At 44.5% G+C, this 27,363-nt stretch overlaps 1 protein-coding gene across 2 annotated transcripts in view; it reads right to left on the minus strand.

The window, feature by feature from the left end:
* Positions 1-1,228: 1,228 nt before the first annotated feature.
* The window catches only part of SLAMF1 (signaling lymphocytic activation molecule family member 1), a 35,504-nt gene continuing 9,369 nt past the window's right edge, over positions 1,229-27,363 (minus strand). Inside the window, exons 3-7 of one of the 2 annotated variants that reach the window (XM_035009947.1) lie at positions 25,996-26,280; positions 16,355-16,453; positions 13,437-13,510; positions 5,322-5,414; positions 1,229-3,900 (exon numbers count right to left, since the gene is read on the minus strand). In XM_035009947.1, the coding sequence (XP_034865838.1) occupies positions 3,850-3,900; positions 5,322-5,414; positions 13,437-13,510; positions 16,355-16,453; positions 25,996-26,280 (602 nt within the window). In that variant the 3' untranslated portion in view covers positions 1,229-3,849. The remainder of the gene's footprint in view (positions 3,901-5,321; positions 5,415-13,436; positions 13,511-16,354; positions 16,454-25,995; positions 26,281-27,363) is intronic. The other variant, XR_004680164.1, reaches the window with a different exon arrangement.

A 27,363-nucleotide genomic window follows, 5' to 3' on the forward strand; every position in this document is an offset into this window, starting at 1 on the left:
TTAGAGAGTAAAATATCTGCATAGATATTTGCATAAATTATGCTCTTTTTTTCTCCTCTTCCTATTCTCAGGTCGGAAGTGTGACTGCCGTAAAAGTAAATCTGAAATCTTGGTTCATTTTGGTTTGTTTTGTTTTTAAATTCTGAGCTGCTGTGTCTTATCTTCGGCTGGAAATGTTCTACTTCTTTTCCATTGTTACTTCAAACTTCTTAGGTAAAATAAGCCTACTCTCCTCACTCCTGAAGTCTGAGTTTGGTGCACCTCCTCTGTGCTAACTGAGCATCCCTTTCGTCCTCTGCTAAGGAGACTCCCCATTCTGGTTTGCCCAGCCACCGCCCCACTGTCATTAGTAACAGCATCTCCTTCTTTTCACGTGAGTCCCAGTAGATCACACGGCTGTCTACCTAGCATAAGGCTGCGATCATCGTCTGTGCTCTTTGCATCTCCCACTAGAAGACGAGCTCTGACACTTAGTAGGAACTTAATAACTTTGTTGAATGGGTGAAGCGCTGAGTAGGAGTCTTCTGTGACAGAGACATACTGCAGCAAACCTTGACTAGAGTCGGCCATCAGTCCACCCGGGCTTCCTTGTCTCCAGGGGAGGGGTCAGCGCTCCCCGCCAGCCTGTCAGTGCTGTGAACTGATGGGAATCCAGCCACCGCTTCAGTGAGCCCGCCACTAAGTCCTCCTCCCTCAGACCTGGAAGGGTTTTGGCCGTGCTGGTGTGGAGGGGACGGTGCTGCGACGTCTCCCTCCTGTGGCCGCTGCATGCAACGCGTCACAAATCCCTTCCGGCTTTCAAGGCAGCCTTTAGGTGGTGGCTCCGAAGACGTCCACCCAGATTTCGTCTGGGTTTGAGACAGGGTTTGGGCATCAGTGTTTTTTTAAAGTTACCCAGGCAACTCTACTGTTGATATCACCTTGGGAATATTGGCAGGCGTGGGCCCATATAGCTGTCTTCTCTGGGGCACGGTGGCTCCTGACTCTGGTGACTGGGGGGCACAGAGCTAACCCTTGCCCGCATCCCAGGAAAGGGACAGCTTCACAGCTCATCCAACCCAATCAGCCACCCTCAGTGTTTCTTTTCTTTTTTTTTTTTTTAAGATTTTATTTATTTATTTGACAGAGGGAGAGACAGCGAGAGAGGGAACACAAGCAAGGGGAGTGGGAGAGGGAGAAGCAGGCTTCCTGCCAAGCAGGGAGCCCGATGCGGGACTCGATCCCAGGATCCTGGGATCATGACCTGAGCCGAAGGCAGACGCTTAACGACTGAGCCACCCAGGCACCCCAACCTCAGCGTTTCATAGCTGCAGAAACACAAGGCTGTGGAACGTGTCTTGCTGTATTGCTATGTTTTGAGTCTTCCAGGTAGCACAAGACAAAAGGGCAAATTCCTGGATGGACTGTCCGAATTTTATTCATTTCCAGGAGGTAGAAACAAAAACCCAGGAAGAGACGTAGCTTACGGTCATCAGTGGTTCTTCAGCCTGCCTGTGCACCGTTCACCAATCACATCGGTTTGTAGGAGCAGAGTTAAGTGTCCTCAAGAGGCTTGGGACTACACCCAGTTGCATTTCGGAGCCCAGACCCTTAAAACCGAGAATGGTCTGTTCCTCTTGAGTTCTCTAGAATTCAGATATGCTCAGTCAAAAGAAAACATCAGAAAAGAAACACAGGGAAATTAGACTCTAAAGTAGCAGTTTGATTGAAGGGTTAGGTTAATTACAGATGAATTCAACCTACCACTGCTGAGGAAAAGGAAAGCTCCAGCCCCACCAGCAGTGCCCCGGGGGAAGGGTGTGAGCTGAGGCGTGTGCGCTTTCCCACTTGAACCTGGAGCCTGATGGTGCAGAACCTGACATCTAAATGTCATTTGAAGGACAGCCTGAAAGTCCACAAGACACAGCCATCCTCCTCAGTGAGGCCTTGAGCCTCGGTCAGGGAATTTTGAGGAGAGAGCTTCTTCTTTCCCCCTTTCTTTCCTTCCTTCCATCGGGTAGAATTCGGCCACAGAAAAAACCCAAGTGTTGAGAACTGACCTGCTAGAACACTCTGAGTTGTAGTAAGGGACTGAGTGCTCATAACCCCAGGGTTTACAAATCCTTGCTAGAAGCTTCCTCAGTTTTTGAGAACAGACAGCTAATGAGCCTACGTTTATACGAGGGCGGTGTAGTGGACTTTGGTTTTGTTTTGTTTTTTCTTTTTTGCCTGCTCAGCATTGAATCGCACTTGCTTGTGTTTGCGGAATTCCCTAACTTGTAAGAGGCAGAACTCACCAACCACTGTGAAAATGGAACATGTCAGATGTTCAATTCCCAGCCTCCCTTGGAGGCGGAACATGGTTGCATGACCTAACACTGGCCCCTCAGTCCCAGACTCTGAATTAGAAACTAGAACGGAAGAGATGAAGGGACGCTGGAGAGATCCCTTTGGTGCAGACAGCAGGCCAGCGACGTTGAGTTTCCAAGTCCAGCGGAGGCAGGGCGGGGGAGGAAGAGTCGGGGTCTAGTTCCAGGAGGACAAGAGCAGCGCAGCAGGTGCCCAGCATCCTTGCACTGGAAAGTCAGTACCCTCGTTATACGGTTGGGAGATGCCTGGTGATTTCTGAACCAGTGTTCACCAAGGTCTTCCAAGAACCTATTTAACCAACTGAACTAAGAGCTTAAATTGAAGCAGGCCTGCCTGAGAGCAGAGAATAGGAAGAAAATAGGACTTTGCTAGAAGAGGCTCTTTCTGTCTGCAGCCTGCAATTTAAGTTATTCAGCATGCAATTATTTGAAGCTGTTGGGTTACAATATTGTTAATTTTCTACATCAGGATACATTTAGTGTGAGAAGGGGAGTGCAGGTGCCTGGTAAAGACCCAGATGTCGTGAGGCCATGGATGTAAATGGGTTCAGGACACAGCGAGAGCATCTTAGCTGAGGATCCACAGGCGTTGCTCAATGGAGTAAACAGAGAAGTAGGGATTTAAAGATCTTTTTGAGAAGTAAAAGATCAGCCTGGGACAAGTTCTGATTATGCCGACTTCCTCTGTGATGGCGCCACCAGACGCTTGCCATGTTTCTTTAAACCTAATGCCATCTGCATGGAATACTTTTAAGTATTCTTATACTTAAACATTACATATGTAAGTATATATATGATATATAATATTGAACTTAAATATTCTATAATTTTTTGAGAATCTCAGGTGATTTTCCTTCCATTAGTCAAAGCTCAGAGACTTCACAGTTATGTTGTCAGTTTATTGACCCTTCAGCTTCTGGGTTTTGCAAATAAAATATTGACTCTATTAGCTTCTTTCAGAGAATAATCTCAGAGTGTTCTACATATAATGAGTTCACCCTTCACTGCCCGTCCAGAGAGAGAAAGTGAGGCGCAGAGCCTCGATCAGGTCTGTGTGGAGCAGGGTCAGCTCCCAGGACCAAGCACAGGCAGCCAAGACGTAAGACGTTGCAGACGTCAGCTGTCTGAGAGAGGTACTAGGTGTCGCAGCTTCCTGCCTTCAGCTCTTCTTGTCCAGTCCCAGCACGGAGCAAGACAGCTGGAGGTCTGGGCTCACTGGACCCACATGACTCATTCCGTCTGCTATACCACAAAGCTGGAAAGCTGTACCTATAGTTCTCTCTTCCAGGCCTGGGCTCTGAGGAGCAGGCTGAGTGCTCGGAAAGCCTCAGTCCCTTGTCCATCCCACAGGTGGCTGTGGAAGAAGCATCACCGAGGAGTTGATCTGAGCAGAGTACAGATGTGCAGAGTGTCATGGGAGCTTGGGACATGGAGCCAAGTTCAGTGTTTACTGTAGCCCCTCTATATTCCCTCAGAAAGTCCCTTCACTGAGTCTGTGGTGTCAGCTCTCTGGAAGTGTCACACTGGCGTAGACTGTGATGGAATTTGGTTCCTGGGGACAAAACAGAAGTCTGTGAGTAGAGGCACCAGCTTCACAGGCTACAAATGGAAAGCGCGCTGCTTAGTAAAAGGAAAGAGTCTCAGATATCAGGTGGCGCAGTGACTTGCTGGGAGCGGCACCTCAGGGCTCCAGCTCCCTTCCAGGTGTGTGCACCCCATCACCACTGGGGAGACCCAGGAGATGTCTCTCTTCGCTCTCTGCCCTGACCTTGCCTTAGAAGGAAAACCATTTGCTTTGCTGTTGGGCATGGGGCAGAGTTGGGGAAGCCAAGAGAATTCTAATTGACGGAGCTTTAGAAAGGGATAGTGAGACCCAAAGAGAGAAGGAAGAATTGGAGCAGAGATGAGGGAGGAAAGACAGGACTGCAGGCAAAGACGTCTGCTAGGTAGAGTAGATTCAAGAGTCAGAGAAAGACAGGAATGGAGGAATTCAGGAAGTTTTGCTGTAAAATGTGAAATACAACAGACTGTTTTTGATGAAGAAAACGTCACTAAAAATCTACATTATTTCTTAAAGCTTTTAAAAATCAGATTCATGTATTTACTTCCCCATTGAGTAGGACAGTGTTCTGAGAATAGACCTCCAGATGCAGACAGGGCATCGTCCCAGGCATCTCCGGGTGTGAGTCCAGTAAGAGCTTTGAGGCAGAGGAGTCAATGTAGGCATTTCTGTGGCCTTTTGATCCTCAATTATCTCATAAAATGCTTTATTTAATAGAACCCCACTGAAGCCAAGATTTCAGCCCAGAATTTATTTCTGTCCATTTAGGAAAAGAAATAATTCCTATCAAGTAAACTTGATCCATGCTGATCTTGCAGTGGGGGTAGATAGCAAGGCTTAGTCTGGGCTGCACACCATATTCTCTTCTGGGCTCATGCCGGGCACAGCTCCAGTCCTAGACATTCTGATGAAACAGGGCTGGATGGAGCCCCCGCATGAGCCTTTTTACAAAGTTGTCCTGCGATTCTATTATGCAGCTGGACTCAGGAGCTCTTGGACTCAAGATGCAAATCCCAAATGTAAACATGCTCTGGGCCCACTTGGGGAGGCTGTTTTTTTAATGGATAAATGTCTGGTTGCTCACCATGGACATTCTGACTGAACAGAATCCTAAGAGAAAGCTCCAGGAATCTTTATTTTTAGCAAATATGCCAGCGGATTCTGATGTGGTCTTTGGACAGCTCTCAGAGAAACACTAGTGAACAGAGAAAGAGCTGTATTCCCGTGTGAGCAGCCAGGAGGGGTCTCCTGGAAGTCCTGCAGCCAAGACCATGGAGGATCCTTGAGACCCACTTTCTAGGGCTTGCCTTCTCCACTTCAGGACTGTTTTATTTCGGCTCTACCCAGGTCCCACCATCCCCTCCACCACCTCTTCCCTCCCTGCAGAGAAGAAGCTCAGAGAGATGCCTCACCTGGACAGGCTCTGGGACAGGTTCTGTGGCAGCAACGTAAATGGTGGTGCAGGGGTCCTGAGCTGGCAGGGGATCAGGTTTCTTCTGAGCAGACTACAAGAGAAGGAAAGAAAGAGGAAATCAGCTGAGCAGAGTTGTTTCCATCTGATTCTCCCCACGGAGAAGCACAAGATCCAGAAGCTTTGAGCTAGAGAGCCCCTCAGAGTCAACTGGTCCAGCCTCCTTCCCAGGTGGAAATGGTCCTGCAAATTCCCCAGAATTCAATTCTCAGAGTTTTGCTTGGACTCCCCCAGTGGCATCGTGGAGCTCACAGCCTCGAGAGGCAGCCCACTGCACCATCAGCCCTTCCCAGATGTTGTAAGTCTTCCTGATGGTGAACCAGGACTGGTGGGGCTGTCACCAGCGCAGTTGAAGGGAACGGGATCTTCATAACATTTGTCTCACTCCTGTCACCGAGTTCATCCCATCCCACACTGCTGTTCCTGCTATTCCTGACTCTGACAGGGTTTCCTGTGACTTCTCTTTCCTGCCCAAGTACTGAACTTAATAATATAATAAGCATAATAATAAGCATACATACAATGTTTTCCACAAGTGCCCATTTGTCTCACATCGACTCTGCATGTTAAATCCCGTTGTTACATTTCACAGATGGAGAAGCTAAGGCTCGGAAAGACTTAATATTTTCCTATGTGCATTTAATCATTGTCCACATTATTAGTCTTTATATGATATATCAAAGCTAAGGGTCTCACGAGGCCTCGCAGCTTAAAGTGCATGCTCTTCCCAGCATGCTACTCTTCTTTGCTTACCCCAACTTATAATGACCTAAATACCCCAGATATTTAAAGTCTAATTCATACATGATGGCACTTAACTGTGCGATATTTAAAGCACTCTGATATATTTACATGTTGTTTTTTTCAAACAGACTAATTATTCCTGTATTTCTTCACATTCCCCACAAAAATAGTACTGGGCACATTTTTAAAAAATCAGTTGATGTTACTTTATTATTTTTTTTTATTTTTAAAGATTTTATTTATTTATTTGACAGAGAGAGACACAGCGAGAGAGGGAACACAAGCAGGGGGAGTGGGAGAGGGAGAAGCAGGCTCCCCGCAGAGCAGGGAGCCCGATGCGGGACTCGATCCCAGGACCCTGGGATCATGACCTGAGCTGAAGGCAGTCGCTTAACCAACTGAGCCACCCAGGCGCCCAGTTGATGTTACTTTAAATGACTTACAATCCATAATACCAAGACGAAGTCAATGTAGGGGTAAATTGAGACCACATCCCCATTAAATAGAGGTAACAAGACTTATGGCAGGGAAGTCATCCTTTCAACACACTTCAGGGACACCAGTGTAGGATATTGCTACTCCCCACTTCTCCTGGATGTAGAGCAAGACTAGAAACTAAACATGGGTTTTAACATGAGAAAGCTCAGAATCTCGTCCTCTGATGGAAAAGGTAAGGAATTGAAAACGTTTACTGGAGGAAAGAAGATTCAAGGTGGGACATGATCTTTCTCTTTATATATTTGATGGATTGTCATGTAGAAAAAGAACTAAATTTGTCCTGTAGAGTCCTTCGCATTTAAACCAAGATTGGAATTTGGAGGTTCAGTATAGTGAAGATCTTTCTAATACTGAGAGATGCTCAAATGTGGAAATGGATTGCCTTGGGAGGCAGGGAATTCGCCATTATTGAAAGTGCGTGGGATACACCAGGGCTTCTCATACTTGAATGTGCATATGCATTACATGGGTGTCTTGTTAGAAAGCTGGTTCTATTTCAGAAGACTTGGGGTAAGCCCTGAGGTTCTGCATTTCTAAAAATGCCCCAGGTGATGCTGATGTTGCCTCTTCACAGACTGTATTTTAGTAAAAAGGAGCTAGCCAACACTTTGGAAGTAATAATGAGAAGATAACTCAAGCAGTAATTGGGTGATTCAAATAGATGACTTTCAAGATCCCATACAACTCATAGATACTAGATTTCAGAGAAAAAATGAATTTAAGGAAGAATTATTTGCAATAAGGAGATAGATGAAGAGAATGTGAAACAATTTAAGAGACCTTTATCCACCCCTGCCTGTCTTCCTGTCTGTGAGGACTTTGGTATGACCTGACTTAGAGGCACAGGGGAGAAGTTAGTAACTTATGCTTTTCATGTTTAGTGAAGAAGTTTTGGAAAGGAGGAAAAAAGTATAAAGGAAACCACCTATACTTACTACTTCAACACAACATGGTTAGCACATTGTTATTTTTCCCTTCAGGATTTTAACCTGGATTTAGGAAATTCTCTTAAACATAGTTGTAATAACTTAGTACATTTTTGGATCCCTGTGTCTTCAGTTAGGGCATGAGTCCAGGGAGCGTGATTTACAGAAACTCCAGGGGTGTTATTCTCACGTATTTTTCATGAGCACTGTTTCCCAGAGTTGTACAACATTGCAGTCCTGAGAAGACCTACGAGAGTTCCCTAGCAGACAGCAAATGTGTGTTACATAATTTTCCCTGTTACCCTAGTCTTTATAATGGTATCATATCACCATTATGAATAAGAACAAAGGAAATATTAACATTTAATCATTGTCTACGTTATTAGTCTTTATATGATATCATATAGCATTGCAACTATGAGCAAAGAAAATTGTAAAAACATAGGTAAGTGTAAATGCATATTGATGTATAAAACAGTAACAATTATGTCTCCTATGTTTAAAACATACATGAAATTAAAATAATGGCCAAAAAAGGGCACATAAATCAGAAGGTGAAGTTAAAGGGAAGATGAAGTTTTGTCCAGGAAGAGAATAAATGTTAGACTTTGGTGAGTCAAGGATGCATTTTATAATTTCGAGGTTATCAACTAAAAAACAGGAAAAAAGTTGCTTAATTATTAAAAGGGAGGAGAATGGTATAATAAATTATAATTTAAAACCCTCCTACACTGTTGGTGGGAATGCAAGCTGGTGCAGCCACTCTGGAAAACAGTATGGAGGTTCCTCAAAAATTTGAAAATAGAGCTACCATACGATCCAGCAATTGCACTACTGGGTATTTACCACAAAGATACAAATGTAGGGATCCGAAGAGGTATGTGCACCCCAGTGTTTATAGTAGCAATGTCCACAATAACCAAACTATGGAAAGAGCCAAGATGTCCATCGACAGATGAATGGATAAAGAAGATGTGGTTTATATCTACAATGGAATATTATGCAGCCATCAAAAGGAATGAAATCTTGCCATTTGGAACGATGTAGATGGAACTGGAGGGTATTATGCTGAGTGAAATAAGTCAATCAGAGAAAGACATGTATCATATGACCTCACTGATATGAGGAATTCTTAATCTCAGGAAAAAAACTGAGGGTTGCTGGAGTGGTGGGGGGTGGGAGGGTTGGGGTGGCTGGATGATAGACACTGGGGAGGGTATGTGCTATGGTGAGCTCTGTGAATTGTGTAAGACTGATGAATCACAGATCTGTACCTCTGAAACAAATAATACATTATATGTTAAAAAGAAGAAGAAGAAGAAGATAGCAGGAAGGAAAGAATGAAGGGGGGGAAATTGGAGGGGGAGACAAACCATAAGAGACTATGGGCTCTGAGAAACAAACTGAGGGTTCTAGAGGGGAGGGGGGTGGGAGGATGGGTTAGCCTGGTGATAGGTATGGAGGAGGGCACATTCTGCATGGAGCACTGGGTGTTATACGCAAACAATGAATCACGGAACACTATATCAAAAACTAATGATGTAATGTATGGTGATTAACATAACATAATATAAATAAATAAATAAATATATAACAGCTTCAAAAAAAATTATAATTTAAAAGATTCCTCCCTCAGAGGAACCCCTGACTCAGATAGCTTTACCCATTAATCCTACCAAATATTTAAGGGAAAAATAACATCAATCTTGCCCAGAGGAAATACAACCTATAGTGGGTTGAACTGTGACCCCCAAAAGATGGATCCATCCAGAATCTCTAAATGTGACCTTATTTGGAAGAGGATCTTTGCAGATGTACTTAAGGTAAGGATTTCAAACTCAGGTCAAGCTGGATTAAATCCAGTGATAAGTGTCCTTTTACTCTTAAAAGGAAAGGAGAAGACCCAGAGACAGAGAGAGAAGAAATGTATGCGGAGGTGGAGGCAGAAATTGGAGTTCTGTAGCTACAAGCCAACTAATGTCAAAGAGTGCCCGGAGCCACCGGAAGCTGGAAGAGGTAAAGCAACATTTTCAGAAGGAGCATGGCCCTGCCCACACCTCCATCTTGAACTTCTGGCCTCCACAGCTGTTAGAGGATGACTTCGTAGCTTTAAATCTCTATGTCTGCAAACATTTGTTACAGTAGCACTAGGAAATGAACATGCACTCTTACTCATTTTGTGAGGTTAGCATAATCTTGGTATCAGGGGCGCCTGGGTGGCTCAGTCGTTAAGCGTCTGCCTTCGGCTCAGGTCATGATCCCAGGGTCCTGGGATCGAGCCCCGCATCGGGCTCCCTGCTCCACGGGAAGCCTGCTTCTCCCTCTCCCACTCCCCCGCTGTGTTCCCTCTCTCTCGCTGTGCCTCTCTGTCAAATAAATAAAATCTTTAAAAAAAAAAAAATCTTGGTATCAAAACCTCACCGGGGCATTACAAGAGAGGAGAATTGTAGGCCAATTCCACTTGGAAGCCTAAACAGGACAGCAACAGCATCCTCTGAACAAAATATTAATAAAATAAAACCCAGCGATATTTAAAAAGGACCAGACTACATTGCCTCTATTCCAGGAATGCAAATGCAGTGTAGTCTTTGCAGATCAGAGTGGTTCAGCAGATAAATAAAAAAGATAATATAAAAAATCCATATCAATAGATGCAGAGAGAGTGTTGATAAAATTCAACGCCGATTCCTTAGCAAACGAGGAACAGAAGAGAATGTTCTCAATCAGATGAAAAGGCAGCTATAAAAACCTTCAGCAAAAACCATATTTAATGGCCAGATGTTGAAAGTTTCCCTTTTGAGTTTGGAAGCATCCAAGGACGCCTCTTTTAACACTTCCATTCAACACTGGATAAGAAATCTCAGCCAGTAAAACAGGAAGAGAAGTTATGTGGTTTGAAAATGAAGAAATATAGTGTAATTTTTTTTACAGATGATACAATTTTGTGCAGAGAATATCCAAGTCACCTATAGAAAAATGACTAGAATTTATAAGTGAGTTTAGCAATGTTGCAAATATAAGTTTAAAATACAAAAATTAATTGTATTTCTATGTATCTATAATATATAGAAACTAAAAATTTTTTAAAAGATAATGTTGATGATAGTATTCCAAAATCTCAAACGCTCAAATGCCGAGTAATAAATTATGGCGGACAAGTCTCTTATGCAAAACACTATAAAACATTGTTTAGAGAAATTAAAGAAGACCTACATGAAGGAAAGGATGTATTATTTTGTGAATGGAAAGACTCAATACTATAAGTGTGTATGGTCTCCTCAAAGTGATCAGTGCAGTTCTGATTAAAATTCCGGCAGGATTTTTAGGTGGAACTTGACAAACTGAATCTAAAAATATATATGAAAATACAAATGACAGAAAATGGCCAAGAACTCTTGAAGAAGAACAAAAACAAATAAGAAGACACTTTACCAGATACCAGACTTGTAATCAATCTGTAATCTATAATGAATTTGTCAAGATTGTATGGTACTGACGCAAGCGTAAACAAGCAGGAAAGCGAGCAGGATAGAGAACCAAAACAATGGGTCCTCACATATACGGACTCTTGGTTTGTGATTAAGATGGCACTAGCAGGAGCAAGGGCCATCTTTTCAATATGTGGTCGATAGGACATCCATTTGGAGAAAAATGAAACCTGACCCATCTTACACCCTACTCCAAAAGCCATTTTCAGGTACATAACAGATGTAAATGTGAAAGATAAACCACACAGCTTTTAGAAAATGATAGAATATCTTAATTACCCAGCAGTAGAGAAAGATTTCTCAGACAGGACACAAAAATCGTTATCTCCAAAGGAAGAGATTACTGAATTGCTCTATACTGCAGTTAAGAACCTTTCTTTATCAGGTGTCATGAGAAATTGCAAAGGCAAAACACAGAATGGGTGAAGGTATTTGCTAAAATGTAACTGGCAAAAAACCCCCTTTTTTAATTAAAAAATAAAATAAAATGTAACTGCCAAAAAGCTAAAAATATTTAAAGAACTTATGCTAATCATTTAAAAAAAAGCCTGAAATTCTAAGGAAAACAGACAAGAGATTTAACAGGCACTTTAAGAGAGAGGATATTAATATGACCAATAAATATAAGAAGCATTGTCCAATTTCCTTAATAATTAGGGGAATGCAAAATAAAACTATAAAAAGACACGTCCAACAGAATGACTAAAATTTAAAAGGCTGATAACACCTAGTTTTGATTAGAATGTGTAGCTGGCCTAAAAGTAAATTGGTGCATGCACTTTGAAAAGCAGTTTGGCCTTATCTAGCCAAGTTGAGGATGTGCATACTGTATGATTCAGCAATTCTACTTCTAGGTACATACCCAACAAAAATAGGTGCACATATCTACCAAGAGATACACATGTGAATGTTCATAGTTGGAATTTTTATGATAGTCTCAAACTGGAAATAACCCAAGTGTCCATCAATAGTCAACTAGATAAATGAACTCTTGTATATTCATGCAGTGATGTTCTATAAAGCAATGAAAATAAATGCATTATATCCAAGCACAAAGACATACGAATCTCATGAAAGTAATATTGAAGGGAAAAAAACCAGACCCAAGAGGAAAAATACTGTAGAATCCCATTTTTATAAAGTTAAAGAAAGAGAGAGCGAGCACGCTAAAATATATTTTTAGAAGTCAGGACAGTGATATCTTTGGTGAGGAGAGAGAGAATAGAGATGAAGGGGTGGGTACAGGAGGTCTTGTGGGGGTTGCTGGCAATGTTCTGTTCCTTGATCAGGCTGGTAGCTATATGGTATTAGAGGACTCAATACTGAAAGATGTAATTTCTCCTCAAATAGATCTGTAGATTCAATGCAATCCTAATAGGATTTTTTTCCCCTTTTCTGATACTTGAGAAGCTGATTCTGAAATATATACAAAAGTACGAAGGGACAAGACTAGTTGAAAACTGTTGGAGAAAAACAAGGTGGGAAGATTTGCTTTACTAGATAACACGATAGGGTAATTCATCGAGCTGACATTTATACTTTGTGCACTTCTGGTATATATGTCGTGGTTTACAGTAAAAAGAACAGCATCAGACACAGTAGATAGGGAAGGCACCATGCTAAAGCTGAAACTGGTTGCCAAATGTGTAAATGCAAGGGCGGAGTTTGCTCTTGGGACTCTCCTATATTTAAATGGAGCCTGGTTCTCAGGCTGGTTAATACATAGTGATGGCCTATGTATTAAACCCTCCAAGCCACTAGGGGGCGGCAGAAATAAGAGCTTTGTCCTAGAGTCCTCTGAATGGCCACATTCTGGTCTGTACATCACCTAGAATTGCCTTCATGTCTGAAGAACTAGAGTATATACCCATCTAACCATATTCCTTTAGCCTCCCTCTTACGCCTAACATACCTGCTCCTCAACTTCATTGTGGCTCTCCTTCAGTCCAACCGCCTTCCATCAGGTCTTTCATCTCCAGCCTACATATCACCTTCCATCTACCCAGCCAAAATCCTCAAGATCCTCCTTCCCTGTCTCCATGGTGCTTTGCAAACTCCTACACTTGGATCAGACCAGCACAGCATACAACAGCCTTACTGCACCTTCCTTCTGTCCTCAAGCCTGTGCCCTTGTCCCTAGAGAGGGAAGAGTTTGGTAACAGGGAACTACAGACACTCGGAACCCCAGGGCTGGAGGAGTCGTGTGTCATGTGTTTCTTGCTTCCTCATCTTTCCCTTATGAAGACATGGATGACCAGAAGAGTACCCAGTGTTTTCCATTATTTCAAATAACAAATAGTCCCATCTGACACTGGAGTTTAATGCCTTTTGCAAGATGGACTGGCCAGGAATCCCACGGGGAAACAGGCCCACTCCAGACAAAGAAAATAGAGAACTTACACCTGATTTCTGGACTTGGGCATAAATAGTAAGGCTTTTTGCTTCCATTGTTGGCTGGTAATGATTTGCTTTACCTGGGGAAAAGAAACCACAGTGGTTATCTCTGTCTGGCATGCCCACAAACTCTGCTCAGACCTGTCTGGTCTTTACCCCCCGCCACCTCCCCACCTGCCCCAGGAGTCCCAAAGGCACAAACACCAAGTCCCAACACATGTGTCACATGACCTTAGATTAGTTACTCCATCTCTCTAATTCTATTTCTCTATCTGTGCAATGGGACTGAAGTATCTGCACCCACAGTGTTGTTGTGATGATCATAGGAGATATTATTTGTAAAGTGTTTAGAACAGTGCCTGGCATGTAGTAAATTCCCAGTATGTGTTACATGCAATTGGAATGCCATTCAATTATTTTAATCTCTATTGTTTAATGTGCATATCAAGTCTCCTAATAAGATTCTAAGTTCTCCGAGGACAGGGCTCATTACTCTTTTGTACTCTCCCGTTTGTCGTACATTGCTTCACTCAGCTTTCTCACCCCTCTGTTTCTGGGGCACTTGATGGCCTCTTACCATAACTGTAAAATGAAGATGTAGACTGTGTAATGTCCTTTCCTACTGTGTCCTGAAGCACAAAATTGTCCTTTGTTAGCAGGACTTCATGTACTTAAATTGGCTCTAAGGACTATTCACAGATGCTCCTTGTGCCGCCCCCTGCTGGCCATAGGACTTAAACATTGATGTGTTAATTCAACTCCATTAAAAGATTTGTCTATGTGTGTACGTATCCAGCCAGCCAGCCAGCCAGCCAGCCAGCCAGCCAGCCATCATGCACCTGTCCATGATCCATCGTCTAACCATGGACGCCACTGTATTTGCTCCTTTCTGTGTTTGGACTCATGGATACCCACAACAGTACCCTGTGGGTACATAATATCATCCCCATTTTGCAGAAGAGAGTTCATTTATTTAGTCACATAGCTTGTCAGTGGCAAAGTCTGCATTTGAATGTAAGTTTGTCTGATGCCAAACCCTATGTTTTTAACCACTGTATTCTGGATATGAAATTGCCAGAGAAACCATTTGAACACCTTCAGAGCCAGGCCATTTTGGAGGTGACAGCATTAGAAAGTGCTAACAGAATCAAAACAAAGTCTTGCAAAGGGTACAGCAATTAATGTAGGTTTTCCCGTAGGTTTGAGGCAAGGATTTCATGTTCCTGGCTTACAAGGAATACAGGGTGGCTGGAGACAAGGATGGATATGTATGCTGAGGAGGGTGACAGGGACTTGTGGGGAGATGGGGGGCATTATTCCCTTCAGAGCACAAACATGCGATGAGCAGAGGAAAGAATGTGAGTTAGGATCCTGGCACCCACTCCGGCTAGGTTAGCATGGCTGCGTTAATCTCCGTTTTCTCAATCCTGGTATCTCAATGTTTCCTTCCTATCCAACGAAATGTGGGTGCCCTGCCCCATCGCCTTAGGCTCTCAACACGGTTTCTATCTGAATCACCCTAACCTCACCCCTCCCCATCTAACTCTTAGTTGGAGGAAATGAGATAAAAGTAGGTGGATGTGCTGTGATCTATCTAGACTTTCTTATACAAGCAAACCCAGCAAGAGTGCTGCAGTAAGGGCTTTTTTGAGAAGGTTACACGTGAGAACGCTGATCCACTTGAGAATAAGATCAGCCATCGACTTGGTGGTGTGAGGATCAAGTCCTGTCCTCACCGTGGGAAAGCCAGCCCAGGGACCTATCCTGATCTGGGGGCAGGACCTTCTGACTTTGGTGTGGGTGGGTGATGAAAGTGTGGCCGAGCACGTTTCCCTGTGATGTGGAACCAGGGGACCCTTTGGAGGGGAGGCCAGGAGACATTTCCCCTAGGTGCTTAAACTGCAAGGGAATAACTGGGCCTTAGTAGCTACCCTGGGTGATCTTCCAAATTGTTTAGTCAGGCCTTAAGCAACCTCACAAATTCCCAGTATGTGTTACATGCAATTGGAATGCCATTCAATTATTTTAATCTCTATTGTTTAATGTGCATATCAAGTCTCCTAATAAGATTCTAAGTTCTCCAAGGACAGGGCTCATTACTCTTTTGTACTCTCCCGTTTGTCGTACATTGCTTCACTCAGCTTTCTCACCCCTCTGTTTCTGGGGCACTTGATGGCCTCTTACCATAACTGTAAAATGAAGATGTTTCCCAAGATGAGTCAGAATTTGTGTAAAAATCTTAGCAAAAAGTGTTCCCTCTGCTGTGGGTCTTCCCAGTGGCACATGGGCCTTTCCAGTGGCACATGGCCTGGTTGTTGGGAGACATGCAGTTCTGGTTCTCTCATTAGCTGGCTGGGTGAACTTGCATGAGTCACACGGCTTCTCTGTGCCTCTGTTACCCCACTGCTAAGTCACGTAGAGACAACTAACTTACAATTCTCAGAGGGAAATTGCAAGAATAAAAAGAGATTGTAGAAAAGTTTCAACCCTTGGATGAAAACATCTTATTATAATGCCCCCCTTTTTTTTTGGTCCGTAATTATAACTTTTCTTGAACGAGATCCAAGAGTCCCCTGGATTCTGTGTCTAGTGAACGTTGTCAAGTCTCTTGTCTGGACCCCTTCAGCATCCGGTACCTTCCTCCCCTGTAGTGCTAGTCATATTGAACAGGAACGATCTCTGTCATGTCTCCCACATTCAACCTTCTGTGGCTCATCCCTCTTTCCATCCCCATGGCCTAATTAGGGATCAAGACATATTGAATTAGACTGAATTGAGCAAGGTCCCAGGATGTGTGTATTTAGTATTATTGCAAAGGTGCTTCAGGCAGAAAGCCAGAGTGGTGCAAGCAGATCTGCCTGTGCGGAGAGGTTCCCTGCTTACCACAGGGTCTGATATCAATCTCTTTATTGGCAGACACCTACCTCTTCTTCTCAACAGCAGTATTACCACTTCGAGAATCAAGATGACACCAACGATGCCCCCTAAGAGCAGCCCGGCATACAGTCCCCATTGTGTTGATTCTGGGGAAAAAAAAAAAAAAAAAAGTCAAAGGGCAATCTCAACAGTACTGTAAGTTTAAAAACATCCTTCACGGAAGTGGGGAGACCAAGCCCCGTGCTCTCTATCTATATTCTCTCTCAGGGGACACATCCATTCTAATGGCTTCAGACAGCAACTGCAGACCACTAACGATTTCCTACCTCTTCTCTTATCCTAATTCCTCTCCTCACCATGCTTGACTTTCTTAATTTCCTATGGAAATGTCCTAACTCCTGTAAGGGTTTTTCTATTCAAATGCTTGATTTGTACCTGCGTGACCACGTATCCAAAATCAGACACATCTTTGTCTGTCCCAAGTCAACATCGCTTGCCCATTTCCCTGGTTTTAAATCTCTGAGGAGTCCTGCATCCGTTTTGGTAAAAAGAACATGCCGGTTCCACCTGCTGTCCCCACACTCCCACACCACGCTCATGTGATGCTGGGAGGAAGAACGACCGACTTTTGTTCTTTAAAAATAAACATAATAGTACTATTATTGTCCTCCCATGCAAATAACTGTATTGAACCCACTGAACCTGAACTGAAAGAAAAGCATGTATGTCTTCCTCTCAGGGATTCCAGTGCTTAATACAAGTCCTAGAGTAGCAGTCAGCCAGGCTCGAGGTCCTAGAGCTACTTTTTTCTTTTTTCTTTTTTTTCTTTCTCTCCTGTACACACTTCGCCAAATCCTTCCAAGCCAGGAGCAGTACCTTGGAAAACAGTGAATGAGAACTAATGCCCCAGCAAACAAGACATCCAGCTTACTCAGATAATAACAGACAACTATGGAGCATTGTCAGTGGGCCAGGCTTTATTTTTAGTGCATTGTGTGTACTAATGGATTTAATCCTCACAACAATCCTACGAGGTAGTTACTCTCATTACTCCCATTTTGTGCATAAGGAAGCAGGCATGGAGACCTTCATATACTAGAGCTTCGTCGAGGGGTAGAAACGTGGCTGAATGCTGAAGACAGACTTCTTGGAGAGTCAGAGAGACTTACGGGCTTGGGGTGAGTTACCCCAAGGTAATGAACGCTGGGGTCAACCTGAAACACCAGGATTCTAAGTAAAGGGTCTAAATTAAGGGTCTAAATACAACTGACCCTTGCACGGCAGCAGCCAAGCCCCATCGTGTTCCATCAGCCCATGGAACTGACCCAGCAAATGGTTACAGTTGCTCTGACTATTTTGAGACTCTTTCCTCTTCCTTCTTCCCTCACCTAGGTTGGGACCTTCTAAAACAACAGTTCATTTAAGAACAAAGACTCCAACCATTTCAATCCTTTTAAAAGGTAATATTTCCCTCAAATTTCTTTTGAGATACAAATAAAGTAAAACCAACCAACAAGGAGGTGCCTCTGAACCACAACGTAGCAGATGACAAAATTGCACTGGGAACACCTGCCAAGCGAGCCTTTCTCCTGTCGCCCGGTACCTGCTGCTGACGCGCTGTGGCTCACCTTCTCACATGGACTAAAAAGGACTGCGCCCCAGCCTTCTCTGGCTTTTCCAGGGAGTCAGGAGGATGAAAGCCATCTGCTCTCCTTGTCCTATAACATAAACGTTCAGCTTCTGCCTGTCTTCCGCCAGATCTGAGAGGCCTTTATCCTGAGAGATATTTCGTAAGCCCTAATTTTTCTCCTAGTCTTTGTATACAAAGTAATATGAATCTGTTCAAGGACTTAAGTGATAGGTCCAAGAGGCTTTTAATTGTTAAAGGAGCTATTGCGTTATCTTACCCAACTCACTAATTTTACGTTGAGGACCATGAGATTCAGAGGTGTCCCCAGAGTCACAGAGAAGCCGATGGCAGAGCTGGGCAGGATGAGAACTGTGGACTCGATATTTTGTGTTTTCCCCTATGGCGATGGGCACCCCCCCCCCCGGGAAAGCCCTGGGAGGTGCCCATACGGTCAACATCCTCCCTCCAACACCTGCCCATTCTTGTCCCCTGTGCTGTGCTGTGCCCCCTCACCTTCCTCAACCTTCAGCTGCCCACCAGGCCTGCCCAGTGCTGGCCCCCAGGCCAATCCTACCCTCTCTGTGTCGGCTTCCCTGACCATTCCAGCTCCCATTCTTCCTTCTCCCTGGGACTCTGCAGCACCTTGGTCTTCGTCGTGTGTCTTAAAACCTGAGTTGTGACGCTACCATTGTGGTGCAGACCATTTTCAGCGAGGTCATTTGGAACCAGACAGGTGGATTCAGATTCTGGACCTACCACTTGATAGCTCTGCGACCTCAGATAGATTGCTCATAACCTCTGGGGCCTCAGTCTCCTTGATTGCAAAATGAGTACAACAATATTTAGTTCACAGAGTCTTTCTAACAAGCCAAGGAAATAATTAAGGGAAGGGCCCAGAGCAATGCCTGGAGCATAAATGTGGTGCAGAAATGTCAGCTCCTTCCACTAGCCTCAATCCCCCACCTAGCTGCTAGCCTCTCAGAGGCCAGAGGCCACCTCTTTACCTCTTTTGTGGCTGTCTTAGGACTTGACACACAGTGGGTCCTATTGATTGGTTGGAAAGACAGAAGATAGGTTTGATCTCACATCCAGAGAAGTCCCTTCACTGGTGTTCAGAGACACTCCAGCCCTATCCTATTGTTTGCTTATGACTTGGTTTCCCTATCTAGCAGGTAAGTGGTCTTGTACTTGGTGCTCATCTACTTGGTACTATTATCTAGTGATATGAATGTTTATATGGAAACTGAATGTCAGAAACTCTATGCCCTTAGCAATTTGGATAAACATGGACAAAATGCTACTTTTATGGCTTGTTGGGGTCAGGCTACAGAGAATTCCTGCAATTTCTGGTAATTACTTCCTGGTAGTCCTCCAAGTCTTTGCTCGCGTGACTCTGCTTGCTGCAGTCTGGGTTATCCTGCGTGCAAGGCTCTGTGCCTTCATCAGTTTCCACACAAAAAACGCCCAAAACCTACACCAAGAATTTTGTGGATGTGAATCCTCTACTGAGGATTTGAAAGGTCACAGGGAGCAGAGTCCATTGTAAACTGGGCAACTTTCCACCATCTGACAGGCTCAGACCCTCTTTTTCTCTTCCCATATCTGCACAAGCCATATCTGTTCCCTTTCTCATACAGAATCATCTAACCCACAGCTGGATTCCTTGGGGTGGGTCTTACCTTCTGCCCTCTAACATTTACATGAAGGTACCCTGTTCTTTACGAGAAGAATTCTAGGAGAGGTTTCTTAAGATGATAATATTTTTCTACCTAATAAGGTCCCACCTGGATTGTAAATTCTTGAAGGTAGACCCTGTTCCTTATGCTTTACTTGCACTGCCCCCCACCTGATACAACATAGGGTTGGGGGCACCTAATAAGCACATGATAAAGGAAGGTAAATTAAATCAGAAGCCATAGAACAAAGCTGGGGGGAGGACTGTCCTGTGTCCTTTGGTTACGAATGATCACAGCGCTGAATATCAGAAGGTCTCAGAAGGAGTGCAGGGTTACTTTTGAATGGCTCAAAGCAGGAATCGATGGGAATGAGAGATGACCTACTTAGCATATGCTTCACAATAATGAAATGGAACCAGAAAAAGAGGGTGTGCCTGTGCCCTCAGCAGCACCTGTGTTCCCATTTTCAAACCACCGTTTCCTGTGACGGAAGACTCCAGCTCTCCATCTTCTTCCTCAGTGCGGACTCTCAGATCGGTGCTGCTCGGCAATCAGAGCAATGTTGTTCGTTCATTCACAAAGAAACCAAGTCTGAATATTCCCGTACAGGAGGTTGGGGCCCTTTCCCCCCTGGAGCCTCCTAGAAGCAGCCAAGGAGGCTGGTTGAGAACTCCAGCACCACTCTTCTACCCTACTGGCTGTGGTTTAAACCGTGACAACTTGGCAAGTAGGCATGCCTCCAAGGAAAATGCTGGAGGACCTTTTTTATCTTTAAAAGTCTGCTGCCACAGAAACACAAAAGTTTCTCGCCCCCTTCAAGTCCCCAAAACTTATTCTTTAAGTAGATAAAGAAGTAAACAAAAAAGACTCTGAGAGGGGCGCCTGGGTGGCTCAGTCGTTAAGTGTCTGCCTTCGGCTCAGGTCATGATCCCAGGGTCCTGGGATCGAGCCCCGCATCGGGCTCCCTGCTCAGCGGGAGGCCTGCTTCTCCCTCTCCCACTCCCCTGCTTGTGTTCCCTCTCTCGCTGTGTCTCTCTCTGTCAAATAAATAAATAAAAATCTTAAAAAAAAAAAAAAACTCTGAGAAACAAATATAGTTTGCCCCCAGGAGATCCGAGATGCTATCATAACGGTCTGAGAATGCTAGATCTCTTTCCTGCCTTTCATGTGGTTCTGTCAGCAAGCAGTCTGCAAGGCACGCAACTACTTGAAGAAGCCAGCCAGCCATCTTAAAAAACAAAACAAAACAAAACAAAAAAACACCTTCTTGTTGATGGTGGCTTCCACTCAGAATTGAGGGTGGGGGGAGGATGCTCACACAAACCATGCACTAATTTGAGATCTGGGACCATCCAAGTACACATTTTTACAGAGTTCACAGTTTCCAGAGAAACCCCTTACACCTGCCTGTCCCACCCAGCACTGTGTGTCAGAGGCTGGCAACTGTGCCCACCGTTGGCCCCCACGCTCCTGTGGCAGCACAAACCTTGTCCAGTCACATGGCCGTCCAGCTTAGGCCTACCCATCTCAGCTTCCCTTGCAGCAGTGGTGGCCATGAAACAAGGCCCATGAGAGGTACCAGGTTCCATCCTTCTACCACTGTTGTCATGCTTACTTGACTGGGAGTACCATGAAGAGGGACCTGCCTCTGCGCATGGAACATCTAGATGACTCTGTAGCAGTGGGTGCTCCCATTATTAGAAAGTCCTTGTCAGAAAGGGGGAGCCCCTGGGGCTCGCTGGTAGGTGTCATTTGTCTCTTCCTCTGAGCTAACCCAGACTTGCTGAGCCAACTTTCTGCTAATCTACTGAAAAGGGTCCTGTTTTCAAGATGAGCTTCCAGGGGCATTCCCTTTTAGCTGAATTACTTAAGGTTTTGTATTATTCATTCTAGCATAGATACAACTATTTCAGAAGATGGTCATGAAGAACACAGCAGGTCACACACGATTGACCCACATGAACATGCTTTGCATGACTCTCCGAGAGTGCTCTGTAGCAAACTAAGACTTGGACTTTGCAATAAAGATGCTTCATAGCACGAGACATTAAGATGTCTCTTCCTGTAAAGTAATGATGTAGCAATTGGAAGAAAGATGAATATATATGACTGAGAGGCTGGACAAATGTCATTAGAAAACTGGCATGGTGAAGAGACCTTTAATAAACTCTCAGACCCCACCACTTCATCCCAAGACTGGAAAGTCCCTTGTATGAAGTGTTCATTAAACTAATGGTCACTGCTTTGGTCCAGGCCTTGTCGTCTCTTGATGGATCACTGCAATGGTAGTTCTTCCCCACAACTAGTTGCTCTTTCTGCTGCCTCTGTCCTGCCCCCACCTCTTCTCCACACCACTGAATTTTCTCTCTGAAATGCAAAGGTGATCATGTCACTCCTCTACCTAAAACGCTTTATTACTTCCCATTGTCTATAGGATAATACAGGACAAGACCCAGCTGCCTCTGCTTTTCCCTCTGCCTGGAATGTTTTTATCTGCTTGGATAATTTCTGTTTATTCTTCAAAATCCAGTTTATGTCACATCCTCTATGATGCTCTCTCTGATTCCTCCAGATGGTGTCCATCATTGCTTCCTCTTTTTACCTCCGTTCTGCCCATCACACCACACAATCTAGGATCAGTATTTACAGAAACTATCTTCTTCCTTAAGGGCAAAAATCATACCTTTTTTCGTCTTTGTGTACTCAGCACGAGCACAATGTTGGAACATAGTAGAAGCTCAATGAAAGTTTTGTCAAACTAAGCACAGTATTTTAAGAATTAATCATATTCATTTACAAACACAAATCAATAAACTAATAAAACTCTGCTTTCTGTCTTTAGGCAGCCTGGTTTACTAAGAATGGCACGCCACAGACCAGCTACGTAATCTCTGATGTGTTGTTGTCCCTCATCCTTAGAGGAAGGGAGGAGGGATCTCTATTTGTTTTTTTGTTGTTGTTGTTGTTTTTAAAGATTTTATTTATTTTTTTGAGAGAGAGAGAGAGAGTGAGAGAACATGAGAGGGATAAGAAGACTCCCCGCTGAGCAGGGAGCCCAACGCAGGACCCGAACCCCGGGACTCCGGGATGGTGACCTGAGCTGAAGGCAGTCGCTTAACCGACTGAGCCACTTAGGCACTGGAGGGATCTCTATTTGTGTTATGATTGAATTGTGTTTCCCCCCAAAATTCATATGTTGAAGTCCTTAGAACATGACCTTATTTGGAAACAGGGTCTTTATAGAGGTAATCAAGTTAAAATGAGGTCATCAGGGTGGCACTATGAACGGCATTGTATCCCTCCCAAATTCTTTTTTTTTTTTTTAAAGATTTTATTTATTTATTTGACAGACAGCGAGAGAGGGAACACAAGCAGGGGGAGTGGGAGAGGGAGAAGCAGGCTTCCCGCGGAGCAGGGAGCCCGATGCGGGGCTTGATCCCAGGACCCTGGGATCATGACCTGAGCCGAAGGCAGACGCTTAACGACTGAGCCACCCAGGTGCCCTCCCTCCCAAATTCTTAAGTTGAAGCCCTAACCCTTAGTACCTCAGAATGTGAATATATTTGAAGATAGGATCTTAAAATACGTGATTAAGTTAAAATCAAGCCATTAGAGTAGGCCCTAATCAATCTTACTAGTGTCCCTATAAGAAGAGGAAATCTGGACACAAAAAGAGGCACCAGGATGTGCATTCACAGAGGAAAGACCCTACAGAGACACAGCAAGAAGGCAGCCTCCTGCAAGCCAAGGAGAGAGGCCTCAGAAAGAAACACCAGCCCTGCCAACACTTGATCTTGGATTTCCAACCTCTAGAATTGTGAGAAAATAAATTTCTGTTATTCAAGCACCCAGTGTGTGGTATTTTGTTACGGCAGCCCTAGTTACAGGGGGGCCTTAATCCAATATGATCGGTGTCCTTATAAGAAGGGGGAATTTGGGCGCCTGGGTGGCTCAGTTGGTTAAGCGACTGCCTTTGGCTCAGGTCATGATCCTGGAGTCCCGGGATCGAGTCCCGCATCGGGCTCCCTGCTCGGCAGGGAGTCTGCTTCTCCTTCTGACCCTCCCCCCTCTCATGTGCTCTCTCTCTCATTCTCTCTCTCAAATAAATAAATAAAATCTTAAAAAAAAAAAAAAAGAAGGGGGAATTTGAGCAGAGAGATATTTCAAGGGGAGACAGTGTGAACAGACAGAAGAAGACAGCCGCCTGCCAGCCACAGAGAGGAACCTCCACAGACCCCTCCATCGCAGCTTCAGAAGGAACCAGCCCTGCCAACACCTTGATTTTGGACTTCTAGCCTCCAGAGCTGTGAGACAGTAAGTTTGGGTTGTTTCAGCCACCCCATTCGTGGTACTTTGTTACAGCAGCCCCAGCAGACTAATACTTGTTGTAATCTTTTGTTAGCACTTCTTATGAATGTACGTGCAAACTGAATCATAGAATATGGACTCTGGACAGAACTTCACTAGGTCACCCATTTCATTTTACAGATGATGGAACAGGGGTCCAAGACAGTGAAAAGACTGCCTCACGTCAGGTGGTTCTCCTAACGGCTGAGCTGAGATCCTCACGGGGCTTTCTCACGATGCCACGTTTCTATTGTTCATGTTCCTTCACCCCTCACTAGAGCCTGTTCCATACTCAGTAAAGCTGGTCATATTGTGTGTACTTGGTCCTTAATGTAACCTAGGTAAGTAAGAGCATCTTCACATGTTTCTTTAGAATGTCCTGAGCCAAGTGCCCCTAGCTAAGCTTCATGAACTATTAAGACTTTGAGATGCACTAATTAAATTCTTCTTAAGCCACACTGAGAAGCATGAAGAGAGTTCTTCCTTTTTTGAGGTGGACCAGGGTAAAGCACTTGATGTCCTGTCTTTGCTCTAAGAGGGTTGCTATAACCACAGAAGCTTGTGCCCCCAAGAAAAAACCCTGCGATTTTTGTGCACTCTCTCTTCCACTAGTACCTATAAGGATTCCAGGATCAGACAGCTCAGCTGTTACTTGCTCTGTGTGTGACCTTTTGATATCTTTCTTTCCTCATCTATAAAGTGGGAATACTAATATTATTTGGTGGCTGTGAGGATTAAATGAGATTCCACCTAAGTGGCACACAATAAACAATTAAGATTTGTCAGTTGTTATTATTTTAGATAAAGAATCTAAGTCTTAGGTGAAGTGACCTTATCCTTGTAAGTAAACAGAACAGCATTGGGTCGAGGGTCCCTGGGGCCACCTTCTGTAAACTCTACAAAGCCTCCTGCACAGACAACAAGTCTATTGTGGGCTGAAGTCTCCTTGGAATGACTCCTGTTCCCTGTGGTGGATGCAGGAAGGAGAAGTCACGACATAGGTAATTCTTTGAAGGCCAAAACCCAGGTCCTTCTGTCCCTGTACACACCTGAGGCATGGACACAGGATCTGTTATTGAAAAGGCTCAGTGGTCTATCTTTTCTGCTTCCAACCTCAAACAACTACTTAATCAGCCCTCCCTTCCTCTGACAGCAGAATAACGAGGCTCTTCTTCCTGGAGACTGAGCAGTCAGAAGGTCTGAGTGCAGGTGCTGATTCTACTGTTTATAATTTGAAGAAACTTGAGCAGGGCACTTAAATGCTATGACCTTCAAGTTCCTCATCTGTACAATGAAGACGATGATACCACGTATCTGGTAAGGTTATTGTGAGGATCAAAAGAGATCATACCATTGAAAGTGCTCTGCCAATAACAAAGTACTACATGATTTATTATTATTCCCAAACTTCACAGTCCAGGTCTCAGTCTGAGAGCTGACTCCCCTGGCCTTTGACTTGCTATGAGATTCACAGTCCATTCCATAAAATGTGGCCCTTCATTATATCCTCCTTTTCATTATTGAACTAGAGGTAAAGTATTACCTCTAGACATGTCTAATCTTTACAACAGGTTGCTGGAGTGCAGAGATCATGTATCATATCCATGCCCAATTTGCTGTGCATAGGTGGTCAACAGTACTTATTGATGGTACAGACCTGTCCCACCATTAGTGGAGTATGGACTGGGGAGTCGGGACCTGCCACCTTCATTCTCTCACCCAGCTGCCCTTGCAGCTCGGAGCCAAGACAGGAGGGGAGAGGAAGAATCGCAACTGGGAGGCCTGCACGCTAGGTCTGGCCCCATCATTTCTTATTGTTGTCCTCAAGTATGAACCGAGCATAATGCCAACCTGGTGATTATGAGCAGAGGGCATTCACTGAATGCACATGAGGAGGCTTTTCTCAACTATAGAGAAAATGGAAAGTGTTATTACCAAGGTGGAGGCCACGGCTATGGGAGCAGAGCATTTAGTCCAGGTGAGGACTGAGCCCATATCATCAATGTGCCACGCCCGCCCCCACCAGGGCACTCACCTAAAGATTCTGGCCTGCACTTGGACTGCGGGGTGAAGATCTGTGAGCGGCTGCTGATGGGGTTGCTCGCGGTGCAGAAGTAGACATTGTTGACATTCTGAGGGCCGAGGCTGAGGTGCAGGAGGTAAGAACCGTTGGCTGGGATCAGTGGGTCGGTAGCCATTTCCTCACTCCAGCTGTAAACCACATAGTCCCCTTTCTCCACTTCGCAGGCCAGCGTCAAGCTGCAGTTCCCATTCTCCTGGGTCCAGTTCAACACCTTAATTTCCGGAGTGGAGACCTGCTCTGTCAGGAGGGGGAGGAGGGAAGCCATCACTGAACCCCCTGGGATTCTAAAGTGACCTTCTTGTTAGAAGAAAATGCAGCCTAATGGTAGTTTTCCCTCCCTGTGGGTCTGCAGCGTGATTTATTTCTAGTGGGGATCTGCTGGTTCCCCCAAATCCCTCTCTCTCCACTATACTCCTTTCCGGTACGACCTCAGGACAAAATAGGGAAAAATCATTTGTCTTTTAGTTCCCTCCTACCACTACTGTTAGGAATCTGCTTGCTCTTGCTGATGCTCCCAATCTGAGTTGTTCTTCTGTTTTCTACCTGTGGTGTTTTCTGCCAACTAATCCTGCATGGTTTAATTGTCACTGGCTAGAGTATTACCTCTAGACATGAAAGAATGACATAGTGGTGGGGTCTTACCTGGAGTGTGTGCGTGGGGGTCTGTGAGTGTGTGTCTATGTGTCTGTGTCTGTGTGTGTCTGGGGGGGGGGCAGGGGGGGATCTCACTCTAATGCTGTGAAATGGCCAAGGCAAGGGGGCAGGTTGTATTTATTTAGCAACTACTGTAGGATGGGCACGATTCTGGAATTTTACATCTATCATAGTCTTTAATCTTCTCGACAACTTTCTCAACAATTATAACCTTAGTTACAAGTATTCCCATTTTACAGATGAGGAAACTGAGTCCCAAAGAGGTGGAGTGTCTCACATAATATCACTCAAGCTGAGATCAGAACCTAAAGCTGTCTGACTCTGAAACCCAGCCTCTTTCTTTCATGGTTGCAGAGACTGTTATCTTCCAAGGTAAGAATTTATGTGACATGATGTGACAAAGGCAGTGAACTGTTCTAGAAAATGCATGATGTGTCATCCCTAGGCCACTATTGGAGTAGTCAGAGCTCTCCGGTACCTGGCAGAGGGCTGAAGGGAGCCTGCATACACTATGTGGAGGAAGGGGGATGCTGGGTAGGTGGGGCTCTCTGTCCCGTCTCAGAGATAAGGAAGTCTCTCTATGAGAAAGCAGGACAACACGCATGGCTGTTGTCAGGATTTCTGGAAATTCAAAGAGCCTCTGGGCCAAAGAGACACAAACTCCGG

The sequence above is a fragment of the Mirounga leonina genome, unplaced genomic scaffold (assembly GCF_011800145.1).
Source record: "Mirounga leonina isolate KUSES-001 unplaced genomic scaffold, KU_Mleo_1.0 Mir_154, whole genome shotgun sequence".
NCBI lineage: Eukaryota > Metazoa > Chordata > Mammalia > Carnivora > Phocidae > Mirounga > Mirounga leonina.